Source organism: Mobula birostris, chromosome 2, assembly GCF_030028105.1.
Source record: "Mobula birostris isolate sMobBir1 chromosome 2, sMobBir1.hap1, whole genome shotgun sequence".
Classification (NCBI taxonomy): domain Eukaryota; kingdom Metazoa; phylum Chordata; class Chondrichthyes; order Myliobatiformes; family Myliobatidae; genus Mobula; species Mobula birostris.
The window spans coordinates 165,803,741-165,825,579 of NC_092371.1; the positions used below are offsets into that span (position 1 = coordinate 165,803,741).

Sequence of the window (21,839 nt, forward strand, 5' to 3'; positions counted from 1 at the left end):
TTGAATAACAAAATTAACTTCTGTTGACGTTAAGTCTCAGGTCAGGCTCAAGGAAGATCATATTCTCTTTTGACACCTGAACAATACAAGTTTACCCGTACTCTTACATTTCTTGTGGAGTTCAGTATCATTATTTCTATGACCAATGCCTAGAATAGAAAGTCTGCAGAATTTTTTAAACAATGATTCCCACTGCCAGCAGAGAGACAACCTTCACTGAATTTGTCTGGTGTACATTCTGTGGCCACTTTATTAGGTACACCTGCAGATATCTAATCAGCCAATTGTATGGCAGTAACTCAATGCATAAAAGATGAAAACATGGTGAAAAGGTTCAGTTGTAATCCAGGCCAAACATAAGAATTGGGAAGAAATGTGATCTAAATGAGTTTGACCGTGGAATGATTGTTGATGCCAGATGGGATAGTTTGAGTATCTCAGAAGCTGCTGATTTCCTGCGATTTTCATGCACAAATGTCTCTAGAGTTTACAGAGAATAAGTACCCCATAAAGTGGGCACAGTTTGTAGATATAAATCCACATTCCTTAGATGAAAGGAAAACCTACTGTCTCATTTTAGATGAAAGATAGTAGACATATTTCTAGAAAATTGCATATTTACCTCTCCTGCAGCTTTGTGTGCTTTGAAATGCAATTGCTATCAAGGCAGGGCGTACAAAGACATGCAGTATCTGATTTCTGTAGGAAGCACACACTAGCACTGAGACTGTGTGCTTGAAAATCTTTTCCACTGTGAACTTAGCTGGAGTGTCTTCTTGGCAGAGCATGACCTGGTTTTTGATTGTCTTCACTATATTGTGGTGTAAGGCCAGATTAGAACGAATCACTTTGTCAGGTGTTACGTTTTCTGCAACAGATCACAGATTATCAGTGCATTTATTTCACTGTACACATGCAATAGAAACAAAAAAACTGATAGATGTTGAACATATCAATAAGTGTGACTAAAATTTTGAAAAATTAGAATATTTAATAACGACTATGATTTTAATTTTGGTTCAAAATGTTAGTCTAGTCTGTCAGTGGCATCTTTGGATTGTGAGATTAGAGATTTGAAAGAGGCCAGCTTCATATGTCACATCAACATCAAAACAAGCAGTGGAATGCATCTTTTGCATCATGACCAACCCAGTCCAAGAATGTGCTGGGGGACAGCCTGCAAGCGGCACCATGCTTCTGGCACCAATATAGCAGGCCCACAACTTACTAACCCTAACCCATACGTCTTTGGATTGGGAGAGGAAACCAGAGCAACTGGAGGAAACGCACACAGTCACGGGAAGAATGTACAAATTCCTTATATACAGTGGCAGTAACTGAGCCTTCATCTTACAGCTAGGACTGTTAAGTATTACGCTAACTGCTACACTACTGTGCTGCTCCTTTTTTAACAAGGGAGAAAAGACTGCCTTTCAAAAGTCTCAGCTTTTGATCACTGCAAAATATATCATTCCTCCATATGAAGAATGTATGATAGAATGCTGAGATATAACGATCAGCAGACAGATGGTTAACAACACACAGTATTTGACCTCAACAGAATACACAAGTTAGCTGCTGAAGTTACAACATTTGTACCTTACTGCACTCTCACGGTGCTGTACTTAATACGCTTCAGGTACCACTATGTGTAAACTATCAACATGCATACTGTTCAGAGAAAGCCATAAAGATCTAATCTGGCCTATTACCACCCCCATCTGTCCTCTAGACTCTTGGCAAGCGACTTTACCTGTGCCTACATGGTGAAAAACATTTCACTGTGCTACAGGGTGAAAAGCCATCTAGTGGTACTTTATGATCATCTGTTCACTCACACTCCTTTTGGTTTCCATCAAAATCACAGTAATTTTTAAAAAAATCAAAGTATGTACAAGTCACCATACGCTACCTTGAGATTCATCATCTTGCTGGCATTTACAGGAAAATACATACAATAGAATTTATGAAAAACTATACATAAAGACTGATAAAAAACCAATGTGCAAAGACATCAAATTGGAAAGTACATTAGGGGTATTGAAGAGACTCTCAAATAGACACATGGATGATCAATAAAATGGAGGGAAGGGTTAGAATGATCTTAGAGTAGGTTCAATGGTCAGCACAACATCATGAGCCAAAGGGCCTGTTCTGTGCTGTTATGTTCTGTATTTTAAAACAGTGCAATAAGAAATAAGACTGAGCACCAGTTGTATTTCCCTAAAGCAAGCCTGGAGGTTGTGGAATCAGTTCAGATTGAGGTAATAACTTTGTGAACTGGGTGGTGTGGGACCCAAAGTTCCTGTACTTCTTGCTCAATGGTAGTAGTGAGAAGAAAGCATGGCCTGGATGGTGGGTCCTTCATAATGATGCTGCTTGCTTGTGGCAACACTCCTTGTAAATATGCTCCATGGTGAGGAGGTCTTTCTACCCACTACTCTCTGTAGACTTTTCCATTTCTCAGCATTGGTGTTTCCATACCACGTTCAAGGCCATTCTCTAGTCACTGTTACCACCGACTAAGGAGCTGAATTCCAGAGATTGCCCTTGATGTAGCATTTATCTGACTATGGCATCAAAGAACTCTAGTATATTTGAAATTCCTGACCAGCAAGCAAACAGAAAACTTTTTACTGTCTACAGGGATACCCAAAACAATCTTCTTTGAGGATCGTCACCTTGTCATGGTGGAGAAGCTCGAGTTCCTGTGATCTTGAGAACGATGATGTCTGGAGCTTAGCTCCTGGTAGGGTCATCCATGGCAGTAAGGCCAATACGGAATTTCCAGACAAAAATGATCCAACCAAGACTCAACAGTGCAGCTGGCAGAAGATGATGACACATCACAATATTCCAGATTAAGTCCTGTGGTGATCCCAGATTATCCTCTACAGCCACCTTTTTTTTCAATGCCTATTATACCACTGGTGTTAAGGGCAGCAATGAAGGTCCTCCAAACCTGTATACAAGGACTCTTCATTGCTGTTTCCATAACAATTTTTTTTGACCAGTCAAGGTGGTTAGCCCTGAGCTGAACCCCCAAAACCTGGAGGACTGGTGGACCACTCCTAGTCTGGCTTCTACCCTTTGACCTATTTGGCATGGCTGACCCTACCAAGAGCCAAAGCACAAGGCCCTGACCCCAGCCAACATAGGTCCCTGGGTCATCGAGGCATGCAAGCCTCCAAACCCTACAAGGTTGTGATCTGCTCAGAGGTCTATAACCACCTGAAGACCTACTAATAGTCAACCCCTTAGGGGAACACCATACTCAACTTGAGTAATCGCACTATACTATTATTACCCAATGTAAAGGAAAAGGGCTGTAGGTATTGAAAGTGAATCATCTCTGTAGCTGAAGATCAAGATAAAAATGTTCTTGTTATGCTCATTTAATCTCAATAATAACATGCCAGTAACATAGGGAGACATTTCAAAGCAACAAAAAAAAGAGAGGTTAGCATTACTCTTTGAAGGAGTTTTAGCAAAGTAACCAGCTACTGTCTCTGTTCTTGGTCAACAGCAGCTGCCTGACTGGAAAGGAAATGTGCAAATAGGACCAGACAATGTCACACCTGCTGGACCCTTACAATCGGAATAATAATTTAGGTAAAGTTCTGGAGGGAAACAAATATCCATGAGTTGTTGTAAAACAGTATTTTTCATGAGGAGCTTTAACGTATTATGTGTCACTTGGTAAAACAGGTATGGGTTGGGGACATCGGATGTTTTCAAAATAAATAATTTTTATGAAAGTAAACCCTTACTTACCTGGCCAGTCGATGAAAGCACCAAATGTTTCTGCAATTGCTTTGAGCCATAGTGTCTGCCTAGTTAGATCTGACAGAGTTAGGCCTGGCAGGTTCTGGATGACCACTGTAGCCATCAGTACCCAGGGACTCATTACCATATTTTTCTGTTGAAGGATTACTATTCTATGGCCGAGAGCATCAAGAAAACTGTACACATCTCCAGAAGGCTTCCGTGGAATATGCCTATTTGAAAGTTCAAAAGAATCATGTTAAAAAGGTCTTTCTTTGGGCACCTTCTTATTCAGTTGGAGTTGGCAGAAACATAAACACACAAAAGCAGAGTCACAATAGTCAATTTTATCTCAAAAGCTGATTGTACACACGTATTGAGCTCAGTGTTTTGCATATTGAGGGTTTTGAACTTTTAATGAACATTTATACCATATTAATCTTGATCTTATTACCACACATAACTTCTGCCTTTGGTTTACTTCAATCAAACCAGGACTGGGACAGGGAACCCCACTGACCATGTTATAAAGATATAGAAATTATTTGTTTTAATGTATTGCACTAGGGGATGTTCATGATGATGTTTTAGTTCTTTTCTCTTCTCCTCACCTGCCCATCTCCTTCCTCTGGTAACCCTTCTCCTTCCCTTTCTCCCATGACTCACCGGTCTCTCCCATTTGATTCCTTCTTTTTCAGCCCTTTACCTCTTCTACCTATCACCTTCCAGCTTCTCACTTCATCCCCTTTTTCCCACCCATCCACATTCTCCCTTACCTGGTCTTAGCTGTCACCTGCCAGTTTGAAATCCTTCCTCCTGCCGCCATCCTCCTTATTCTAGCTTCTTCCCCCTTGTATTCCAGTCCTGATAAAGGGTCTGGGCCCATAACGTTGACTGCTCATTCCCCTCTGCCTGATATGCTGAGTTCCTCCAGAATTTTGCATGTGTTGCTCTGGATTTCCCGCATCTACAGAATTTCTTGTGCTTATAAGAAATAAGAGAGCTTGGACACATACATGGAATTATGATGTAGTGGCCATTACAGAGATTTGGCTGGCACCAGGGCAGGAATGGATTCTCAATATTCCTGGATTTCAGTGCTTTAAAAGGAATAAAAAGGGCAGAAAAAGGGGAAGAGGGGTGGCATTACTGGTCAGGGATACTATTACAGCTACAGAAAGGGTGGGTAATGTAGCAGGATCCTCTTTTGAGGCAGTATGGGTGGAAGTCAGGAACAGGAAGGGAGCAGTTACTCTATTGGGGGTATTCTATAGGCCCCCTGGTAGCAGCAGAGATACAGAGGAGCAGATTGGGAGGCAGTTTTTGGAAAGGTGCAAAAATAACAGGGTTGTTATCATGGGTGACTTTAACTTCCCTAATATTGATTGGCACCTGATTAGTTCCAAGGGTTTAGATGGGGCAGAGTTTGTTAAGTGTGTCCAGGACGGATTCCTGTCACAGTATGTTGACAGGCCCACTAGGGGGAATGCCATATTAGATCTAGTATTAGGTAATGAACCAAGTCAGGTCACAGATCTCTCAGTGGGTGAGCATCTTGGGGACAGTGACCACCGCTCCCTGGCCTTTATCATCATCATGGAAAAGGAAAGAATCAGAGAGGACAGGAAAATTTTTAATTGGGGAAGGGCAACTTATGAGGCTATAAAGCTAGAACTTGCGGGTGTGAATTGGGATGATGTTTTTGCAGGGAAATGTACTATGGACATGTGGTTGATGTTTAGAGATCTCTTGCAGGATATTAGGGAAAAATTTGTCCCGGTGAGGAAGATAAAGAATGGTAGGGTGAAGGAACCATGGGTGACAAGTGAGGTGGAAAATCTAGTCAGGTGGAAGAAGGCAGCATACATGAGGTTTAGGAAGCAAGGATCAGATGGGTCTATTGAGGAATATAGGGAAGCAAGAAAGGAGCTTAAGAAGGGGCTGAAAAGAGCAAGAAGGGGGCATGAGAAGGCCTTGGCGAGTAGGATAAAGGAAAACCCCAAGGCATTCTTCAATTATGTGAAGAAAAAAAAAGGATGACAGGAGTGAAGGTAGGACTGATTAGAGATAAAGGAGGGAAGATATGGATTTTAGTAAGGCATTTGACAAGGTTCCACACGGTAGGCTTATTCAGAAAGTCAGAAGACATGGGATCCAGGGAAGTTTCGCCAGGTGGATTCAGAATTGGCTTGCCTGCAGAAGGCAGAGGGTCATGGTAGAGGGAGTACATTCGGATTGGAGGATTGTGACTAGTGGTGTCCCACAAGGATCTGTTCTGGGACCTTTACTTTTCGTGATTGTTATTAACAACCTGGATGTGGGGGTAGTAGGGTGGGTTGGCAAGTTTGCAGACGACACAAAGGTTGGTGGTGTTGTAGATAGTGTAGAGGATTGTCGAAGATTGCAGAGAGACATTGATAGGATGCAGAAGTGGGCTGAGAAGTGGCAGATGGAGTTCAACCTGGAGAAGTGTGAGGTGGTACACTTTGGAAGGACGAACTCCAAGGCAGAGTACAAAGTATATGGTAGGATACTTGGTAGTGTGGAGGAGCAGAGGGATCTGGGGGTACATGTCCACAGATCCCTGACAGTTGCCTCACAGGTGGATAGGGCAGTTAAGAAAGCTTATGGGGTGTTAGCTTTCATAAGTTGAGGGATAGAGTTTAAGAGTCACGATGTAATGATGCAGCTCTATAAAACTCTGGTTTGGCCACACTTGGAGTACTGTGTCCAGTTCTGGTCACCTCACTATAGGAAGGATGTGGAAGCATTGGAAAGGGTACAGAGGAGATTTACCAGGATGCTGCCTGGTTTAGAGAGTATGCATTATGATCAGAGATTAAGGGAGCTAGGGCTTTACTCTTTGGAGAGAAGGATGAGAGGAGACATGATAAAGGTGTACAAGATAATAAGAGGAATAGATAGAGTGGATAGCCAGCACCTCTTCCCCAGGGCACCACTGCTCAATACAAGAGGACATGGCTTTAAGGTAAGGGGTGGGAAGTTCAAGGGGGATATTAGAGGAAGGTTTTTTACTCAGAGAGTGGTTGGTGCGTGGAATGCACAGCCTGAGTCAGTGGTGGAGGCAGATACACTAGTGAAGTTTAAGAGACTACTAGACAGGTATATGGAGGAATTTAAGGTGGGGGGTTATATGGGAGGCAGGGTTTGAGGGTCGGCACAACATTGTGGGCCGAAGGGCCTGTACTGTGCTGTACTGTTCTATGTTCTATAATTCTACCTGTTTTTTTTAAATGAAACTTGATCACTTCTTTTTATAACATCTCATTTCTGACATTGTTCCAGTATTCCAGGCTCATGTCTAGCCTGACAAAGTGCCTAACAATTAACATGTGTAAAATATTTATTGTACAACACAGAATTATGATGTTTTATTTTATTAACACGCTATTTTAGATATTGATAACTGACCTGGGTAACAAATTATAATGAGCTCTCCTAACAATTCCTGTTGCTATGGATCGCACTGACACAGGTTGGCCAAAGTAAACATGTATGCTTCCAAAGTTTTCACTTAGAATCTTCCTAGCCTTCAGCAAACCCTATGAAAGAAAACTGGTTTGGTCACCAACTTCCATTTATTTTTCTAGAAAACAGCTAAATTAGAGACATTACAACAAGAAATATGAACACACCGAAGTTGATTCCTTTGGCTTTGGAACGCCTAAAAGTTCATGTGCATAGAGGGACTCCTCCAGGATTCGCTCATAGCTTATACTTATGGGAATTAAGTACATGTCAAATACCTCCCCCATCAGAAAAGGTTCAATTGCTATGTTTAACAGCCCTGTAAGAGAGAACATTTAAAAAATGTAAAGTGAAAAATACAAATTGTCTACAAATATTATTGCTTAAAGCATGCAATATTCACATTTACATTGGAAGTGCAAGTTCTAAAATACAAATATATGGTAAAATATAATGAACTTACTTGACAGCCACTTGACACTGTATCTATCAGCCTTAAACCAGTGACACGTTTGCCTGGCTCTGAACTGCATGGAATCCAAGCATTAGCAGCACGATGCTGGTAAGACTATTATTTTTTTTTTAAAAAGAGGTTGAAAAGCATTTAACTTAATGATTGTCTGTTGCCCACAGATCAAAATCAAAATTAACCTTCAGATTGATATCCCTCTTGCAAAGATAGAATTATATTGCATTGATTTGAAATATAGTTGGCCACTTTCATGCTGAAAATTACAAACATAAACACAAGCGATTCTGCAGATGCTGGAAATATTTAGGAGCACAAAGTGTTGAAGGAACTCAGCAAGTCAGACAGCATCTATGGAGAAGAATAAAGGAGCGTGAAGTTCGAATAGGAGACTGGACTGCTGAAATTGAGAAGGTTGATGGCTCTTTGGCAGTTGGTGATGAAAAGATCCAAAACAGGGTGTCCACAAAGAAGAGGAGGCTGAAGGAGTCATTGATGAGAGTGGGGTGTGGGGAATCCTTGCCAAAGAAGTAGCCTTCGAAATAGGGCGACAGAAGAAGAGCTCAGTGTCATGGCAGGTGCAGAACTCACTGAGGTGGACATGCAGAAGGACAATTTTAAGGTCCTTGCTGAGAACAGAAAGTTCCTCCTCAGAGAGTGGAAGGTCATGAAGACACAGCAGGCATTAGAGCCAGGCAGTCTGATGAAGGGTCTCAGGCTAAAACGTTGACTCTTTATTCCTCCCCATAGATGCTGTCTCACCTGCTGAGTTCCTCCAACATTTTGTGTGTGTTCCTCCTATTTTGTTAATATTTTTGTGAACAACATAAAATTATTTTCCAAGTGTTAGGAACATTTCAAATGTTTAAGTGAACCTTTGCACAACTGCCATCCGTGACTTTGTGGTTGCATTCTCAAACTCTATCCATTCTAAAGACAAGCAAAATGTTTATCCTGCATAACGACAGACTACTAATCACTGAAGCTCTTATGAGATATTAAACCATTAGCTCTCTCATTTGAATGTAATGTAATAAATCATGTGGCACTCTGCTGAAGAGGAGTAAGGGAGTACCCTGATATACAAGCTAATATTCATCTATTAACCATTATTAAAAATTGATATGGACATTACCCTTGCATTTCCAGCTTATTTCTGTATGCAAGTTAGTAGTTCCTCCAAGAGGACACAACCTTGTCGTTCTTTGGAGGCTTGCGTATCTCGGTGACCCAGAGAACTATGTTGGCTGCAGTTAGGGTTTTATGTTTTGGCTCTTGGTAGGTCACTCATGCCAAACAGGTCAAAGGATAGAGGCCAGACTAAGAGTGGTCCACTGGTCCTCCAGGTTCGGCGGCTCAGCTCACAGCTAACAACACTGACTGGGGAAACAAGACCGTTACGGACACAGCAATGAAGAATCCTTCTGCATCTGAATGCGATGGTATTCCTGAGTCTTCACCCAGGACTTGTATGACTGATGGCAGTGCGAATCGAGAGGAAGTTACTGACATGATGAAGGAAGCCCTGAACACCACCAGAGATGGAGGAACTGCCCTAAACATCAGTGGTGTAATGGGCAGTACTACTACTAATAATAAAATTAGCAGTTGTTACATTACGTCAGTTCTTTGAGGCATACTTACAAGGTGAACTATGCTCATTAATCTAAGATCTCTTTTTCTTAAATAAAAGACAGAAACCATTTTAACAAACTGAGGTTGAGAAATGGGGAAGTCAATAGGCACTTTCCTTTCCCTATTAAAACAAAATCCAATATCAAATCAACATGCTGTACACCAGATAAATCAGACTGAATTCAAGCCAATTGAGATTAAGAGTTGGTGCAGTCAGAAGGCAGGCAACATTTTATTAGAGTGCATCCACATTATACAGAAAATCAAAACAAATGCCCACCTTTGTCAGTTTCATAACTACAGCCTGAGAATCCCAGATATTTGTTTTCACTTAGCTGCATACCACAGAGTCACACAAGCAATTACAGACAAATTGACCTTCCGATCACATGTAAAGAGAGTGTAAAAAAAATTTGCTGTGGGTAGAGAAATGCTAAAATGCTTTATAAAATATCAACTAGGAGTGAATGAAAATTAAAAGACTGCAGAAGCTGGAGATCTGAAATAAAACTCAAAAACACAAGAAACATTCAGCAAGTCAGGCAGCATCTGTGGAAAGAGAAACAGAGTTAATATTTCAGATTGGAGAACCTTATCAGAACTGGCAGAGAAGTTGTTTTAGAGAGAATAGGGGAGGGACAGATTGGACAAAGGAAATATCTCTGAATACAAGAGATTCTGCAGATCTACACACATAAACTGCTGGAGGAACTTAGCAGGCAGGCAGCATCTATAGAAAAGAGTAAACAGTTGATGTTTCCGGCCGAGACCCTTCATCAGGACTGATAACACGAAACATCAACTGTCACTCTTTTCCATAGATGCTGTTTGGCCTGCTGAGTTCCTCCAGCATTCTGTGCCTGTTGCATTGGATTTTTAGCATCTGCAGATTTCCTCGTGTTCATGCTTCTGCAGATGCTGGAAATCCAGATTGGAGGCCTCTGACTAATGGAGTGCCGCAGGAATCGGTGCTGGGTCCATTGTTGTTTGTCACCCAGATCATTGATCTGGGTGATAATGTAGTAAACTGAATAAGCACATTTGAAGATGACCCTATGAGTGAGGGCATAGTGGACTGCAAGAAAGACCATCAAAGATTGCAGCAGGATCTGGACCAACTAGAAAAATGGGCTGGAAAATGGCAGATGGAATTTAATAAAGTGTGAGGTGTTGCACTTTGGGAGGACAAACCAAGATAAGACCTACATGGTAAATGTTAGGGTAGTGTGTCAGAACAGATAGATTTGCAAACACAGATCATTAATTCCTTCAAAGTGGAATCACGGGTAGATAGGTTCATAAAGAAAAGCTTTTGGCACATTGGCATTCAGAAGTAAAAATATTGAGTACAGGAGTTGGGATGTTCTATTGAAGTTGTACAAGGCGTTGGTAAGACCTAATTTGGAGTGTTGCGTCCAGTTCTGCTCACCCACCTACAGGAACAATATCAATAAGATTAAAAATGTGCAGAGAAAATTTACAAGGATGTTGCCAGGTCTTGGGGATATGAGTTACTGGGAAAGGATGAATTAGTTAGATTTTATTCCCTAGAGCACAGGAGGATGAGGGGATATTTGCTAGAGGTATTCAAAATTATGAGGGCATCGACCAGGTAAATGCAAGCAGACTTTTCCCACTGAGATTGAGTGACACTATAACTAGAGGTCATGAGTTAAGGGTAAAAGGTGAAATGTTTAAGGGGAACCCGAGGGAGAACTTATTCAGAGGGTGGTGTGAGTGTGGAACAAGCTGCCAATGGAAGTGGTGGATGTGAGTTTGATTTCAACATTGAAGAAAAAATTGTATAGATACATCCATGGGATGGGTATGGAGGGCTCTGGTCCAGGTGGAGGTTGATGGGACTAGGCGGATTAGACAGGCCAAAGGTCCTTTTACTGTGCTGTACTATTCTATGCCTCTAAAGTGCTGGAGGAACTCAGCAGGACAGGCAGCATCTATGGAGAACAATAGACAAATGGCATTTTGGGCCTTCATCATTTAGTGGGAATATTTCTGACAAGTTGAGACCATGCTATTGGGTTGATAGCTTATGAGGGCAGCTAGACAGGGAGAGAAAAAAAACAGGATTGGGTTTGGGGTGGGGATAAAAAAAGGGGGTGGCTTATTAATACCTTTTGCTGCAAGACCATGACTGCTTGCAAATATTTCATGAACTCCGGCCTTAAAAATATTTTGGATACAGTTCCCTACTACCGAGCATGAAGTTAAATCGGTGCTCCCATGCATGGTCTATCTTTAACTTTACAGTTTCCCACACCTTTTGTTTCTACCACTGGTTTAGTGCTAATCCAGTGTATACTTTTTTTCTGCAGTAGATTGTTTTGAGACTTCAGATTGGTTCTGGTGCAATTATCATGAGTGATGAGTCATTAACACATACTGTACCTTGATTGTAAACACAAGGGAATGTGCAGGTGCATACACCAAATACTGGAGGAACTCAGCAGGTCAAGCAGCATCTATGGAAATGAATTAACAGTTGATGTTTCGCGCCAAGACCCTTCATCAGGTCAGGAAAGGAAGGGAAAAGGCGCCAAAATAATAGGGTGGGGTGAGGGGAAGGAAGATAGCTAGGTGATAGGTGAAACCAGGTGAGGGAGGGGGGCAAAGTGAGAAGTTGGGAGGTGATTGCTGGAAAAAGTTGAAGAAGGAATCTGACAGTAGAAGAGAATGAACAATGGGAAAAAGGGAAGGAGGAAGAGCACCAGAGGGAGCTGATAGGTAGACGAAGAGAAGAGAAGGGGGAGAGAAAGTCCTTGCTTATGTTGGGTAGAATGTACACAGAGAAGCTGATCTCTTGCAGATAATCATGAAGGGCTGCAAGTAACCAAGGCCTCTTCTCGATGGTAAGTATCCTGAACACAGTAGGTAATAAAAACAAATATGAACGTCATCATGTTTTCAATCTGCTCAAGATCAAGTATTTCAAAAGGCACAGAAACAAACCATTTTATTCACCTAATTTTGGTGTCAGTGACTTTCCAGTACGACTTCTTGTGCCCTCCACAAAAAATTCAACGGGTGCATCGCCATTCTGAAAAATGAACTTTAAGTTAATACAGAAGCTTTGACTGCAGTGAAAACACAGCACCCATTAGAATCAAACAAATCATTTCTAAGCAGAGAAAGATTTTTACCAGAATCGTCCTTTTGCAAGCAAAAAGGTTTATTAAGCAGTTTGAACCAGTTCAAAGTAAGTTTATTATCAAACTACATGTCACCATATACTACCCTGAGATTTTTTCCTATGGGTATGCAGGGTAGAACAAGGAATATAATAGAGTCAGTGAAAAAGACTGATAAGCAACCAGTGTGCAAAAGAAAGTAATCTATGCAAATTCAAAAACACAAAACTAATAAAAAATAAATAAATAAGTTATTCACAATGCAGATTTTTCACGATGTAAATGTGCAAATCATGGGACTAATTTGGTGCTCTTTGAGCAAAGCTTATTATCACAAGAAACAGGCTAGGTTGAGGTGATGCAGCCCATACAGCCTACTTTGCTATTCAATAAGATTATGGCAGAACTTCTATATGAAAAGACTTCCGTTAGCATCACTGAAACTTCTTTCCTTTTGAGAAAAGGGGCCTTGTCTGTTCATTTTTTCCTGCCAAGTCCACATATCTTGATTTCTTTAATGGACAAAAATTCATTGATGTCTGGTCAAAATGGTGTCTGTGAACAACGATTTCATGGGGAACATCTTCTAGATAGTAAATCTTTCCAATTATTTCACTTTTCCACGCCTTCTACCTGTTCTTTTTGTCTTATTTCTGTTATGGAAACTGTTGAAGCCTGTGACGTACAGTTCGAATCTTGATCGAAGGATCCAGCGCTGTGCTGTGTCCAGAAAGCTGCCCCGTGGAGATCAGCTATGGAGGGTTGCTGACAAGGTCCAAGAGCATAAACTGACTCGTAGAAAAGACCAGAGACGAAGCGCAGGGTCATGAATGACTCCATCTCGAAGCAGTGAGGAAGATTGAAGCATCCAGGTGAATGCAGAGGAGGTCGGTGACGGCTCGGCATGAGACAGTTGGCAGCCGGATCGACAATTCGATCCCGGGTGGATGGCATTCGGCCCTAGATCAGCAGTCACTCTTTACAGAAGGACTGAGTTCGTGCAGCCGCTCTCCTTGTATGCAGCAAAGAGATGGTTCCCATATTCTAAGATTTATGTGATTATTGGACTGTATATTGGTTTCCTTCTTTTTTCAGTGTTTTCTTTCTTGTGGTCGATTGGTGGGTGGGTGACCTGTTAATTTTTTATCTATGGGGGGGTTGGGGATCTGGTGCTACTGTCACTGTTCTTTTCTGCAAGTGAGGGGGTCGGGGATTGTGTGTAGAGGATTGTTGATTGTTTTGGCGGCTGTTTTCTGCTGCAGGTGAGGGGGGATTTGGGGGTCTAGGAGTTTTGTTTCTTTTCTTTTACATTACGGTTTGGGGGGCTGGGGTGTTGACATCTTTTCTTTCAACAACAGCCATTTCGTATTTAATGGCTAATTGGAATAGACAAATATTATTCATGCATATTTTGACAATAAAATGTTCTCAGCTCTTCAAGGTATATAACTTCAAAGCACTATGTTATGTCTGTACAGACTACATATCAATTAAATAAAAGCACACACAGGGGAGAAGGCTTTAACTGGTGTATTCACTTTGCAACGAGGGTGAGACAGAGAGAACAATGTGCATGCATAGACAACAGATCAATATGTAGTGCAAAGGTGGGGGGGGGGTATTGCTCTAAAAGAAACAGATCCAAAATTACACACTACATCCCCTTCAAAGGAGGCTTCTCCTCATCTCAGAATCGTTAATCTGGGACGTTTTCTCTGTAATTCTGGCGTCCCAGTTGTTCCTTTCAAGAAATGCTGTCCTCACCAAACAGTTGCTACTCAGCATTTCTAATAAGGTCTATTCCATTCTCAGCATGTCCCTCCATTCTCAGCATGTTCATGTGTCTGTCTAAATACTTCTTATTGTACCTACTTAGACCATTACGCCCAGCAGCTCATTCCAGGCATGTACCACTCTGTGTAAAAAAGCATCCCTGCACATTTCCTTTACATTTCCCCCTCTCACCTTAATGCAATGTTCTCTGGTTACCATTTCTACCCTGAGAAAAAGGTCTTATCTACACTATCTATGTTTCTATACTTTAGCAAACATGTCACAGGTCTCCCCCCAGTCTTTGATACTTCCCTTATATTCCCGCCTCTCATTATAGTTTAGCACTGTAATCCCAGTAAACCTCTTCTGAATCCTTGCCAAAGTCTCTACAACGTAGAGTCTACATCATTCCGGTAATTGTTTAAAGGGAACCTTGATTTTAATATAACAATAGAAAATGGACCAAATTACAAAACTCAGTATTCATAGAAGAATACTGATTCATTGAGACTGGAGGCTGAAGACGGCCCAGACTGGAGTTAGAGGGCTGAGTACTTGTGTAAGTGGATGGAAGGGAGGAAAGGGGCTTGTCGTACTGTTGTTGCTTTATCGCTTGGTATGTTCTGTTTTGTTGTAACCTGTGTTGCCCTGCTGAAAATGGCGGGCATGCTATGTTGACATTTGCAGGCTGCCCCCAGCACATCCTTGGGCATGTTGGTTATTAATGCAAATGATGCATTTCACTGCATGTTGTTCTCATGCATATGTGATAAATAAATCTGATTCTAAGTCATCATCAGTAGTAAACACAATACTGACCCTTAGAATTGTTTTCACATATTCAGAGAAAACAGCCCAATAAAGTCTATCTCCTCCAAATGAACGTCGAATGAAAAAAGCGCCCGACATCCTCAGCATCTCACCGACTATTTTCATTCCCATAAAATCTGAAGAGGAAGCAGAATAATTGTTCAAATACAGATTATGAGAATTAAAGATCATGTTAAGTTGAGCCATATCCCACTCTTCAAAGACCAATTAACTTAATCACACACAGTTTCTATATTCAAATTGATACTTGCCCATTCCAGCAGCAATAACTGGCAAGGAGAGGTCATAGGTGTACATTATATATGACAACATGAGGAAGTCTATGTAGCTGCGATGGCTTGGTAGCAGAACCACTGGATATTCTTGAATAGCCTGATGGAGCTGAAAATGAACATCAACAATCTCAAATCCTTATTTAATACATATGAGCCATACTTTAAAGAAAAATGGTTCACTAAAATGCAAAATGTGGCACCCTGAGCATTATTCAACATGATGCAGGAAAGTTGATCTCCTTAAAAGACAACATTTTGATAGTCTAAAGCTGGGGTTCCTAGCCTTTTTTATGCAAGAGACCAATACCATTAAGCAAGGAGTCCATGGACCCCAGGTTGGGAGTCCCTGCTCTAAAGAGATTATCATTGTGGAAAGATAGACCCTAGGATTGGAGGGTGTTGTCCAAACAGCTTATTTTCAGCATAGGTCAAGCATGTTCACCATATCAAAGACAAAGTATGTATATGTCACCTTGACATTTATTTTCTTACAGGCATTCACAGTAGAACAGAGAAATACAAAAGACAAATGCATGAAGGTCATAACAACACCTGAAGGGATGGGGAGAGAATTCAACGTTAATTATCAAAATTTGTATAGTGCCTTAAAGGAAAAAATACATCCCATGGACTGAATCCATTTTGATATAATAGCTCCAGCACCCTGAGTTCAAACCTCACACTTGGGCACTGCGTGGAGGTTGCACATTAATCCTGCCACCACATAGACAGCCCTTCAGTTCTCTAGGTTCCTCCCATAAGCCAAGGGCATGTTGGCTGGTAAGTTCACTGGCTTCTGTGTACTGCTCACGGAGTGGGACAGGGTTGATTGGGATGCAAGAAGAAAAGTGGGAATGGTGAAGATGTTCGTTGTTGATTGTTGGTGTAAACACTGTCGGCTGAAGGCCCTGTTTCCATGACTCCGTCTTCTTCACAATTTTTAAAATCTGATTTCAAGAAAATAATCCTTGCAAATCGTATGCCTTTACTTTCAAAGTGATACCATCTGTAACTTCCATAGTCAGCCAGGAAAGCTGCAACCTCCTAAAGAGCTTCTCTTTCTCACCAGAATAACCTTTGCAGAGATTTATGGAACTTTTCTTTAAATGTCTGAAACTACTGATCTATCGTCTTAACCTTCTCTAGTCCACTTTAATGAACCACTTATCCTTACCATTGCTGTTGATTTAGGACAGTAGTTTCAGACCAAAGTTTCTTCCTGAAACTGAATTTGAAGTTCTACTACAATCACTCTCGGGGGGAGGGGGAATCCTCTATTGAGTCTTACCATGAACAGTGCGGTTATTTTTTATGAAAGCATACCCAACACATTTTCTTCATGTTCTTCAATTCTTCAAAAAGTACAGATGCAAAAAAGAAACATGGGTTCTTTTTGAAAAAAAAATTTCTCCTGAGCAAACCCAAATGGCTAGTTAAATATCAGCAAAAATAAATTCCAGTGGAAATATTTGCAGGGAGTTACTGGACAATATTACAAAAGACAGAACTAACCTTCTGAATCCCTTCTTCATTTACATGCACTTTCTGAAATAGGGCTTTAAAGATTTTGCTCAGAGTGAACGCAAAGAATCGCACAACGCTTAAGTGAAGACTGTGGCCCATTTTCTCCAAAATGTCAGCTGCTTCATCACTGATGATATCCATAGATTCACCAGTTTCTTTTGCTAGCTAGAAGTAAAACATAACATTTCAACAACATCTTACACAGACAATTTTCAAAATCCCCTAATATTTCCCTAAAATGACAAGAAATCTTTTACCATAGCAAGTACATAGTAAACGACTTTTGAAGGTGGCGTTTCCAAGTGGTCTGTTTACTCTCTAGTAAATTGGAGGAGTAATGAAATGCACAGAACTTGTTCTGAAAAGAATGATTAACTATATTCAATGGAAAGTTTATAGTTTATATTAACTGACCTTATACTAACTGATTAGATTAGTTTACAGTGGTCTATAATTGTATGATCTCTCATTCACTTCTCTTAAAACAGTGGAGATAAATTGACAATTATCCATATCTAATGAATTGGTTCAGAAATTGAGAGAATTTTACCAGACTAGTTATGGGTATCTGCATCATTCATATCAATTCCTTTAGAATACCAAAAACATTCAATCATGGGGATTTCTCACATTTAATGCCATTACTTTCTTTATCACAATTATTTTGTTTACTCCCTGGTTTAATATTAGAATCCTCAGAATCCTCTTAATTGTGATACCAGATAGACAGCTGACTGCTCCCTGAAATTCCTGCCAACGCCAGTATTGCCTGCTCTGCATGCAATAAACAGAACCTGTCTTTATTTTGGCCAGTTTTCAAATATACATTTCCGAGCAAACAGAACACATTTTCACGCTTCTTTCCAAACAACTAGCAGAGATATGATGGGTCAAGTGGGCTCTCTCTGCATAATTATCATTTTTTTCTTACCACTACTGAGTGGAGTTCAGTACCTCAACCCACGATTATAAGATTAAGTCAAAAGCAAAGCAATCATATGATCAGGATGTCACAATACCAATAGAATACACTGCTACAATTTCATTTAATGTTGCACAATTTTAATCAACCTAAATCCTAATATTTACTCATACCTGCTTGATAACATATTGCACAGGATCAGATTTCAACACTGCATTCCTAAGAGCACTCGGTGTTCGGGGTACAAGGTCCTTGTAAACCACTGGAGTGTAACATCGCATGGCATATTTCAGATCGCTGCTCTGCCTGCGCTCTTCCATCAAATCTTCAAATCGCCCTCGTTTATTCAGTGTTGTATCCTTTTGCTGCAATTCAAAAGCAGAAATTAAAACTAGAGTGAGATAGATTTACAAATCCAGTCAGACACAAGTTCCAGGAGAACTGGTCACAAGGGCAGGGCAGCTAGCACACCCGGAGTTTGGTGTCCCATCATCATCTTGGATGGGGTTCGATACCAAAGATCGAAGCCTGAAGTTCAATCGGAAATCTGGAAGTTGTAGCTCGATTGCCAAAGCCTGGAGAGCGAAGGCCCATTCTGGAGCTGGATAAGTGCGAGAGAGTGCGAGTGTATATGCGCGCCCATGCATGGGTGGGAGGGACAGAAGGGGTTTGTTTTGATGTTGTGGTTTTGTTGCTAATTGTGTTCTAACGTGTTGTGTTCTGTGGAACATTGCGGGCATGTTATGTTGTTGCTAGAAAGTGTGGTGACTCTTGCAATCTTCCCCCAACCCCACCACCTCCAGCACTTCCTTGGGTGTATTGGTTGTTAATGTAAGTAAAGCATTTCACTATATTTACTGTACATATGATAAATAAATCTGAAGACTATACATTAATAAAATAAGTATTCTCCACTACTTGTATCCTACAGTGCTAAAAACTAAGGGCTGGTGCTGTTAAACACCAAGATACACTTGAACTATTTTGGATGATGTTCAGTTGGACGTTAAGTTCTTAAACAAACTGTGCAAGAGTTCAACAGAAATATTGGCTGTGATGTCACATGAAGTGGAGTGGAATTCCTGTTAGTAATTTGCAAGTTTCTTTATATTGGTGGCATCTTGCCAAGATAAAGAAAAAGTTTTACAGGGTATGTGCCTCAAATATCTTGACAAAGAGTCAGCAGGGGTTGGTTGAGTCAAGTGTCCTACCTCTATGTACAGTTAGAGAGATTCCAATCATGTACTTTACTTTACAATCTAAAATCACTTCTATTAATACTACTAACTCAGCAAAAAAAACATATCATTGCACAGAAGTGTTTAAACATGTCAGGCCACTTAAGTATATATAGCGACAAAACCAAAAACTCAAGGAAATGATTTTAAGGAGCATCATAGCAGAAGTAGGAAAGAGTCGGGGAGGTTCTGACATGGAATGCATGTACATGTCAAATTTGGCATGTGTCTTGAAACTTAACAATCTTTACTGATGTACCACAGAAAGCATCCTCTTTAATTCATCATGGCTTGGTAAGCAACAACTCTTTTCTCACTGCTGCCATCAGGTAGCAGGTACAACAGCCTCAGAACTTGCAACAGTAGTCTCAAGACAGTTATCACTCCTCAACCACCAGGCTCTTGAACAAAAGGGGATAACTACTCTCACTTGCCCATTACTGAGATGTTCCCACAAACAATGATCTCTCGTTAAGGACTCTTTATCTCATGTTCTTGTTATTTATTGCTATTAATATATATGCTTGCAGTTTGCTGTCTTCTGCACTCTGGTTGATCTTTCATTCAACCTGTTATAGTTAATTTTCTATAGATTTGCTTAGTATACCCTCAGGAAAATGAATCTCGGGGTTTTATATGATGACATATATGTACTTTGATAAGAAAATATACTTTAAACTTTGCTCTGCCAAAGACCACATAAATCTGCAAAGATTTGTAGACACATTTGTGGAGTCCTGCCAACAGGCTTTGGCCTAAAACGTCAACTGTAGTCTTTTCCTAGATGCTGCCTGGTCTACCATTTGTGTGTGTAATTCTGAGTTTCGCTATTACTCTTCCATCCTACGACACTGATGTACTGATGTGATGAAATGATCTGTATGGACGGTCTACAAAACAAGTTTTCGCAACACCACGACACCTCTCCATTTCCTTAATGTCTGCTCTCACGACACACCTCCATCTCCAGATTCCCTTTGTCCTCACCTTTAATCCTCTAATCCCTGCACCCAGCATATCCTTCTTCACCATTTCATTCAGGTCCAAAGTGATATCTTTCACTCTACCCCACCTTTCTGTTTTCCAAATGGACTACTCTTTTTGTGACTCCTTGCTCTGCTCACCACTCCCATCCTCCCCTCCCCGTCCTTTAGTTCTTTATCCTGTAACTGTAGGAAGTGTAACACTTGTTGCTTCATCTCCTTCCTCACCACCATTCAGGGACCTAAGTGGCACCTCTAAGTGAGGCAGAAATTTACAAGAACCTCTTCCAACCTGGTCTACTGTAGTCAGTGCACACAGCATGGTCTTCACTACAATGGAGGAACAAAGAACATAATCAATGACCATCTTGCACATCGATGTTCTGTCCACAACAGCTCCCAGTCGTGTAGTTTTGATTCTCTTTCCTGCTCTGACTCTGGTCTGTCTGTCATCAGCTTTCTCCATTGCTACTTGTGGCCAAAAAAAAAAACCTGGAAAGGGATGGGCTCCGCCAGGTCTCAGATGCCCAAGACACGCTGTATGATGATTGGTGCAAAAAGCTTGTCATGACGGTGCCCCGATGACGCCACCAGGAGTTAAGGGCGCGCACGCGCGCGCGCACACACACACACACACACACACACACACACACACACACTCTCTCTCTCTCTCTCTCGTGACCAAACACAAATTTGAAGAACAAAATGCAAACACGAGGAAATCTGCAGATGCTGGAATTTCAAGCCAACACACATAAAAGTTGCTGGTGAACGCAGCAGGCCAGGCAGCATCTCTAGGAAGAGGTACAGTCAGGACTAACTGAAGAAAGAGCTAGTAAGAGATTTAAAAGTGGGAGGGGGAGGGGGAGATCCAAAATGATAGGAGAAGACAGGAGGGGGAGGGATGGAGCCAAGAGCTGGACAGGTGATTGGCAAAAGGGATATGAGAGGATCATGGGACAGGAGGCCCGGGGAGAAAGACAAGGGGGAGGGGGGAAGCCCAGAGGATGGGCAAGTAGTGAGAGGGACAGAGGGAGAATGAATGAATAAATAAATAAATAAATAGATAGCGGATGGGATACGAAGGGGAGGTGGGGCATTAACGGAAGTTAGAGAAGTCAGTGTTCATGCCATCAGGTTGGAGGCTACCCAGACGGAATATAAGGTGTTGTTCCTCCAACCTAAGTGTGGCTTCATCTTTACAGTAGAGGAGGCCGTGGATAGACGTAACAGAATGAGAATGGGACATGGAATTAAAATGTGTGGCCACTGGGAGATCCTGCTTTCTCTGGCGGACAGAGCATAGGTGTTCAGTGAAATGGTCTTCCAGTCTGCATCAGGTCTTGCCAATATATAGAAGGCCGCATCGAGAGCAATAGACGCAGTATATCACTCCGGCCGACTCACAGGTGAAGTATCGCCTCACCTGGAGGCCCTGAATGGTGGTAAGGGAGGAAGTGTAAGGGCATGTGTAGCACTTGTTCCGCTTACACGGATAAGTGCCAGGAGGGAGATCAGTGGGGAGGGATGGGGGGGGACGAATGGACAAGGGAGTTGTGTAGGGAGCGATCCCTGCGGAATGCAGAGAGAGGCGGGGAGGGAAAGATGTGCTTAGTGGTGGGATCCTGTTGGAGGTGGCGGAAGTTACGGAGAATAATATGTTGGACCCGGAGGCTGGTGGGGTGGTAGGTGTGGACCAGGGGAACCCTATTCCTAGTGGGATGGAGGGAGGATGGGGTGAGAGCAGATGTGCGTGAAATGGGAGAGATGCGTTTGAGAGCAGAGTTGA

The 21,839-nt window shown here is 41.5% G+C and overlaps 1 protein-coding gene across 3 annotated transcripts in view; it reads right to left on the minus strand.

The window, feature by feature from the left end:
• gnpat (glyceronephosphate O-acyltransferase) overlaps positions 1 to 21,839 on the minus strand; it is a 39,436-nt gene that overhangs the window by 13,573 nt on the left and 4,024 nt on the right. For 2 of the 3 annotated variants that reach the window (XM_072250872.1, XM_072250879.1), the window contains exons 2-10: positions 18,003 to 18,194; positions 16,896 to 17,072; positions 15,360 to 15,489; positions 15,097 to 15,224; positions 12,338 to 12,413; positions 7,422 to 7,573; positions 7,198 to 7,328; positions 3,775 to 3,998; positions 623 to 868 (exon numbers count right to left, since the gene is read on the minus strand). In XM_072250872.1, coding sequence (XP_072106973.1) covers positions 623 to 868; positions 3,775 to 3,998; positions 7,198 to 7,328; positions 7,422 to 7,573; positions 12,338 to 12,413; positions 15,097 to 15,224; positions 15,360 to 15,489; positions 16,896 to 17,072; positions 18,003 to 18,194 — 1,456 coding nt within the window. Of the gene's footprint in view, positions 1 to 622; positions 869 to 3,774; positions 3,999 to 7,197; positions 7,329 to 7,421; positions 7,574 to 12,337; positions 12,414 to 15,096; positions 15,225 to 15,359; positions 15,490 to 16,895; positions 17,073 to 17,164; positions 17,236 to 18,002; positions 18,195 to 21,839 lie in introns of those variants that run through there. The other variant, XM_072250885.1, reaches the window with a different exon arrangement.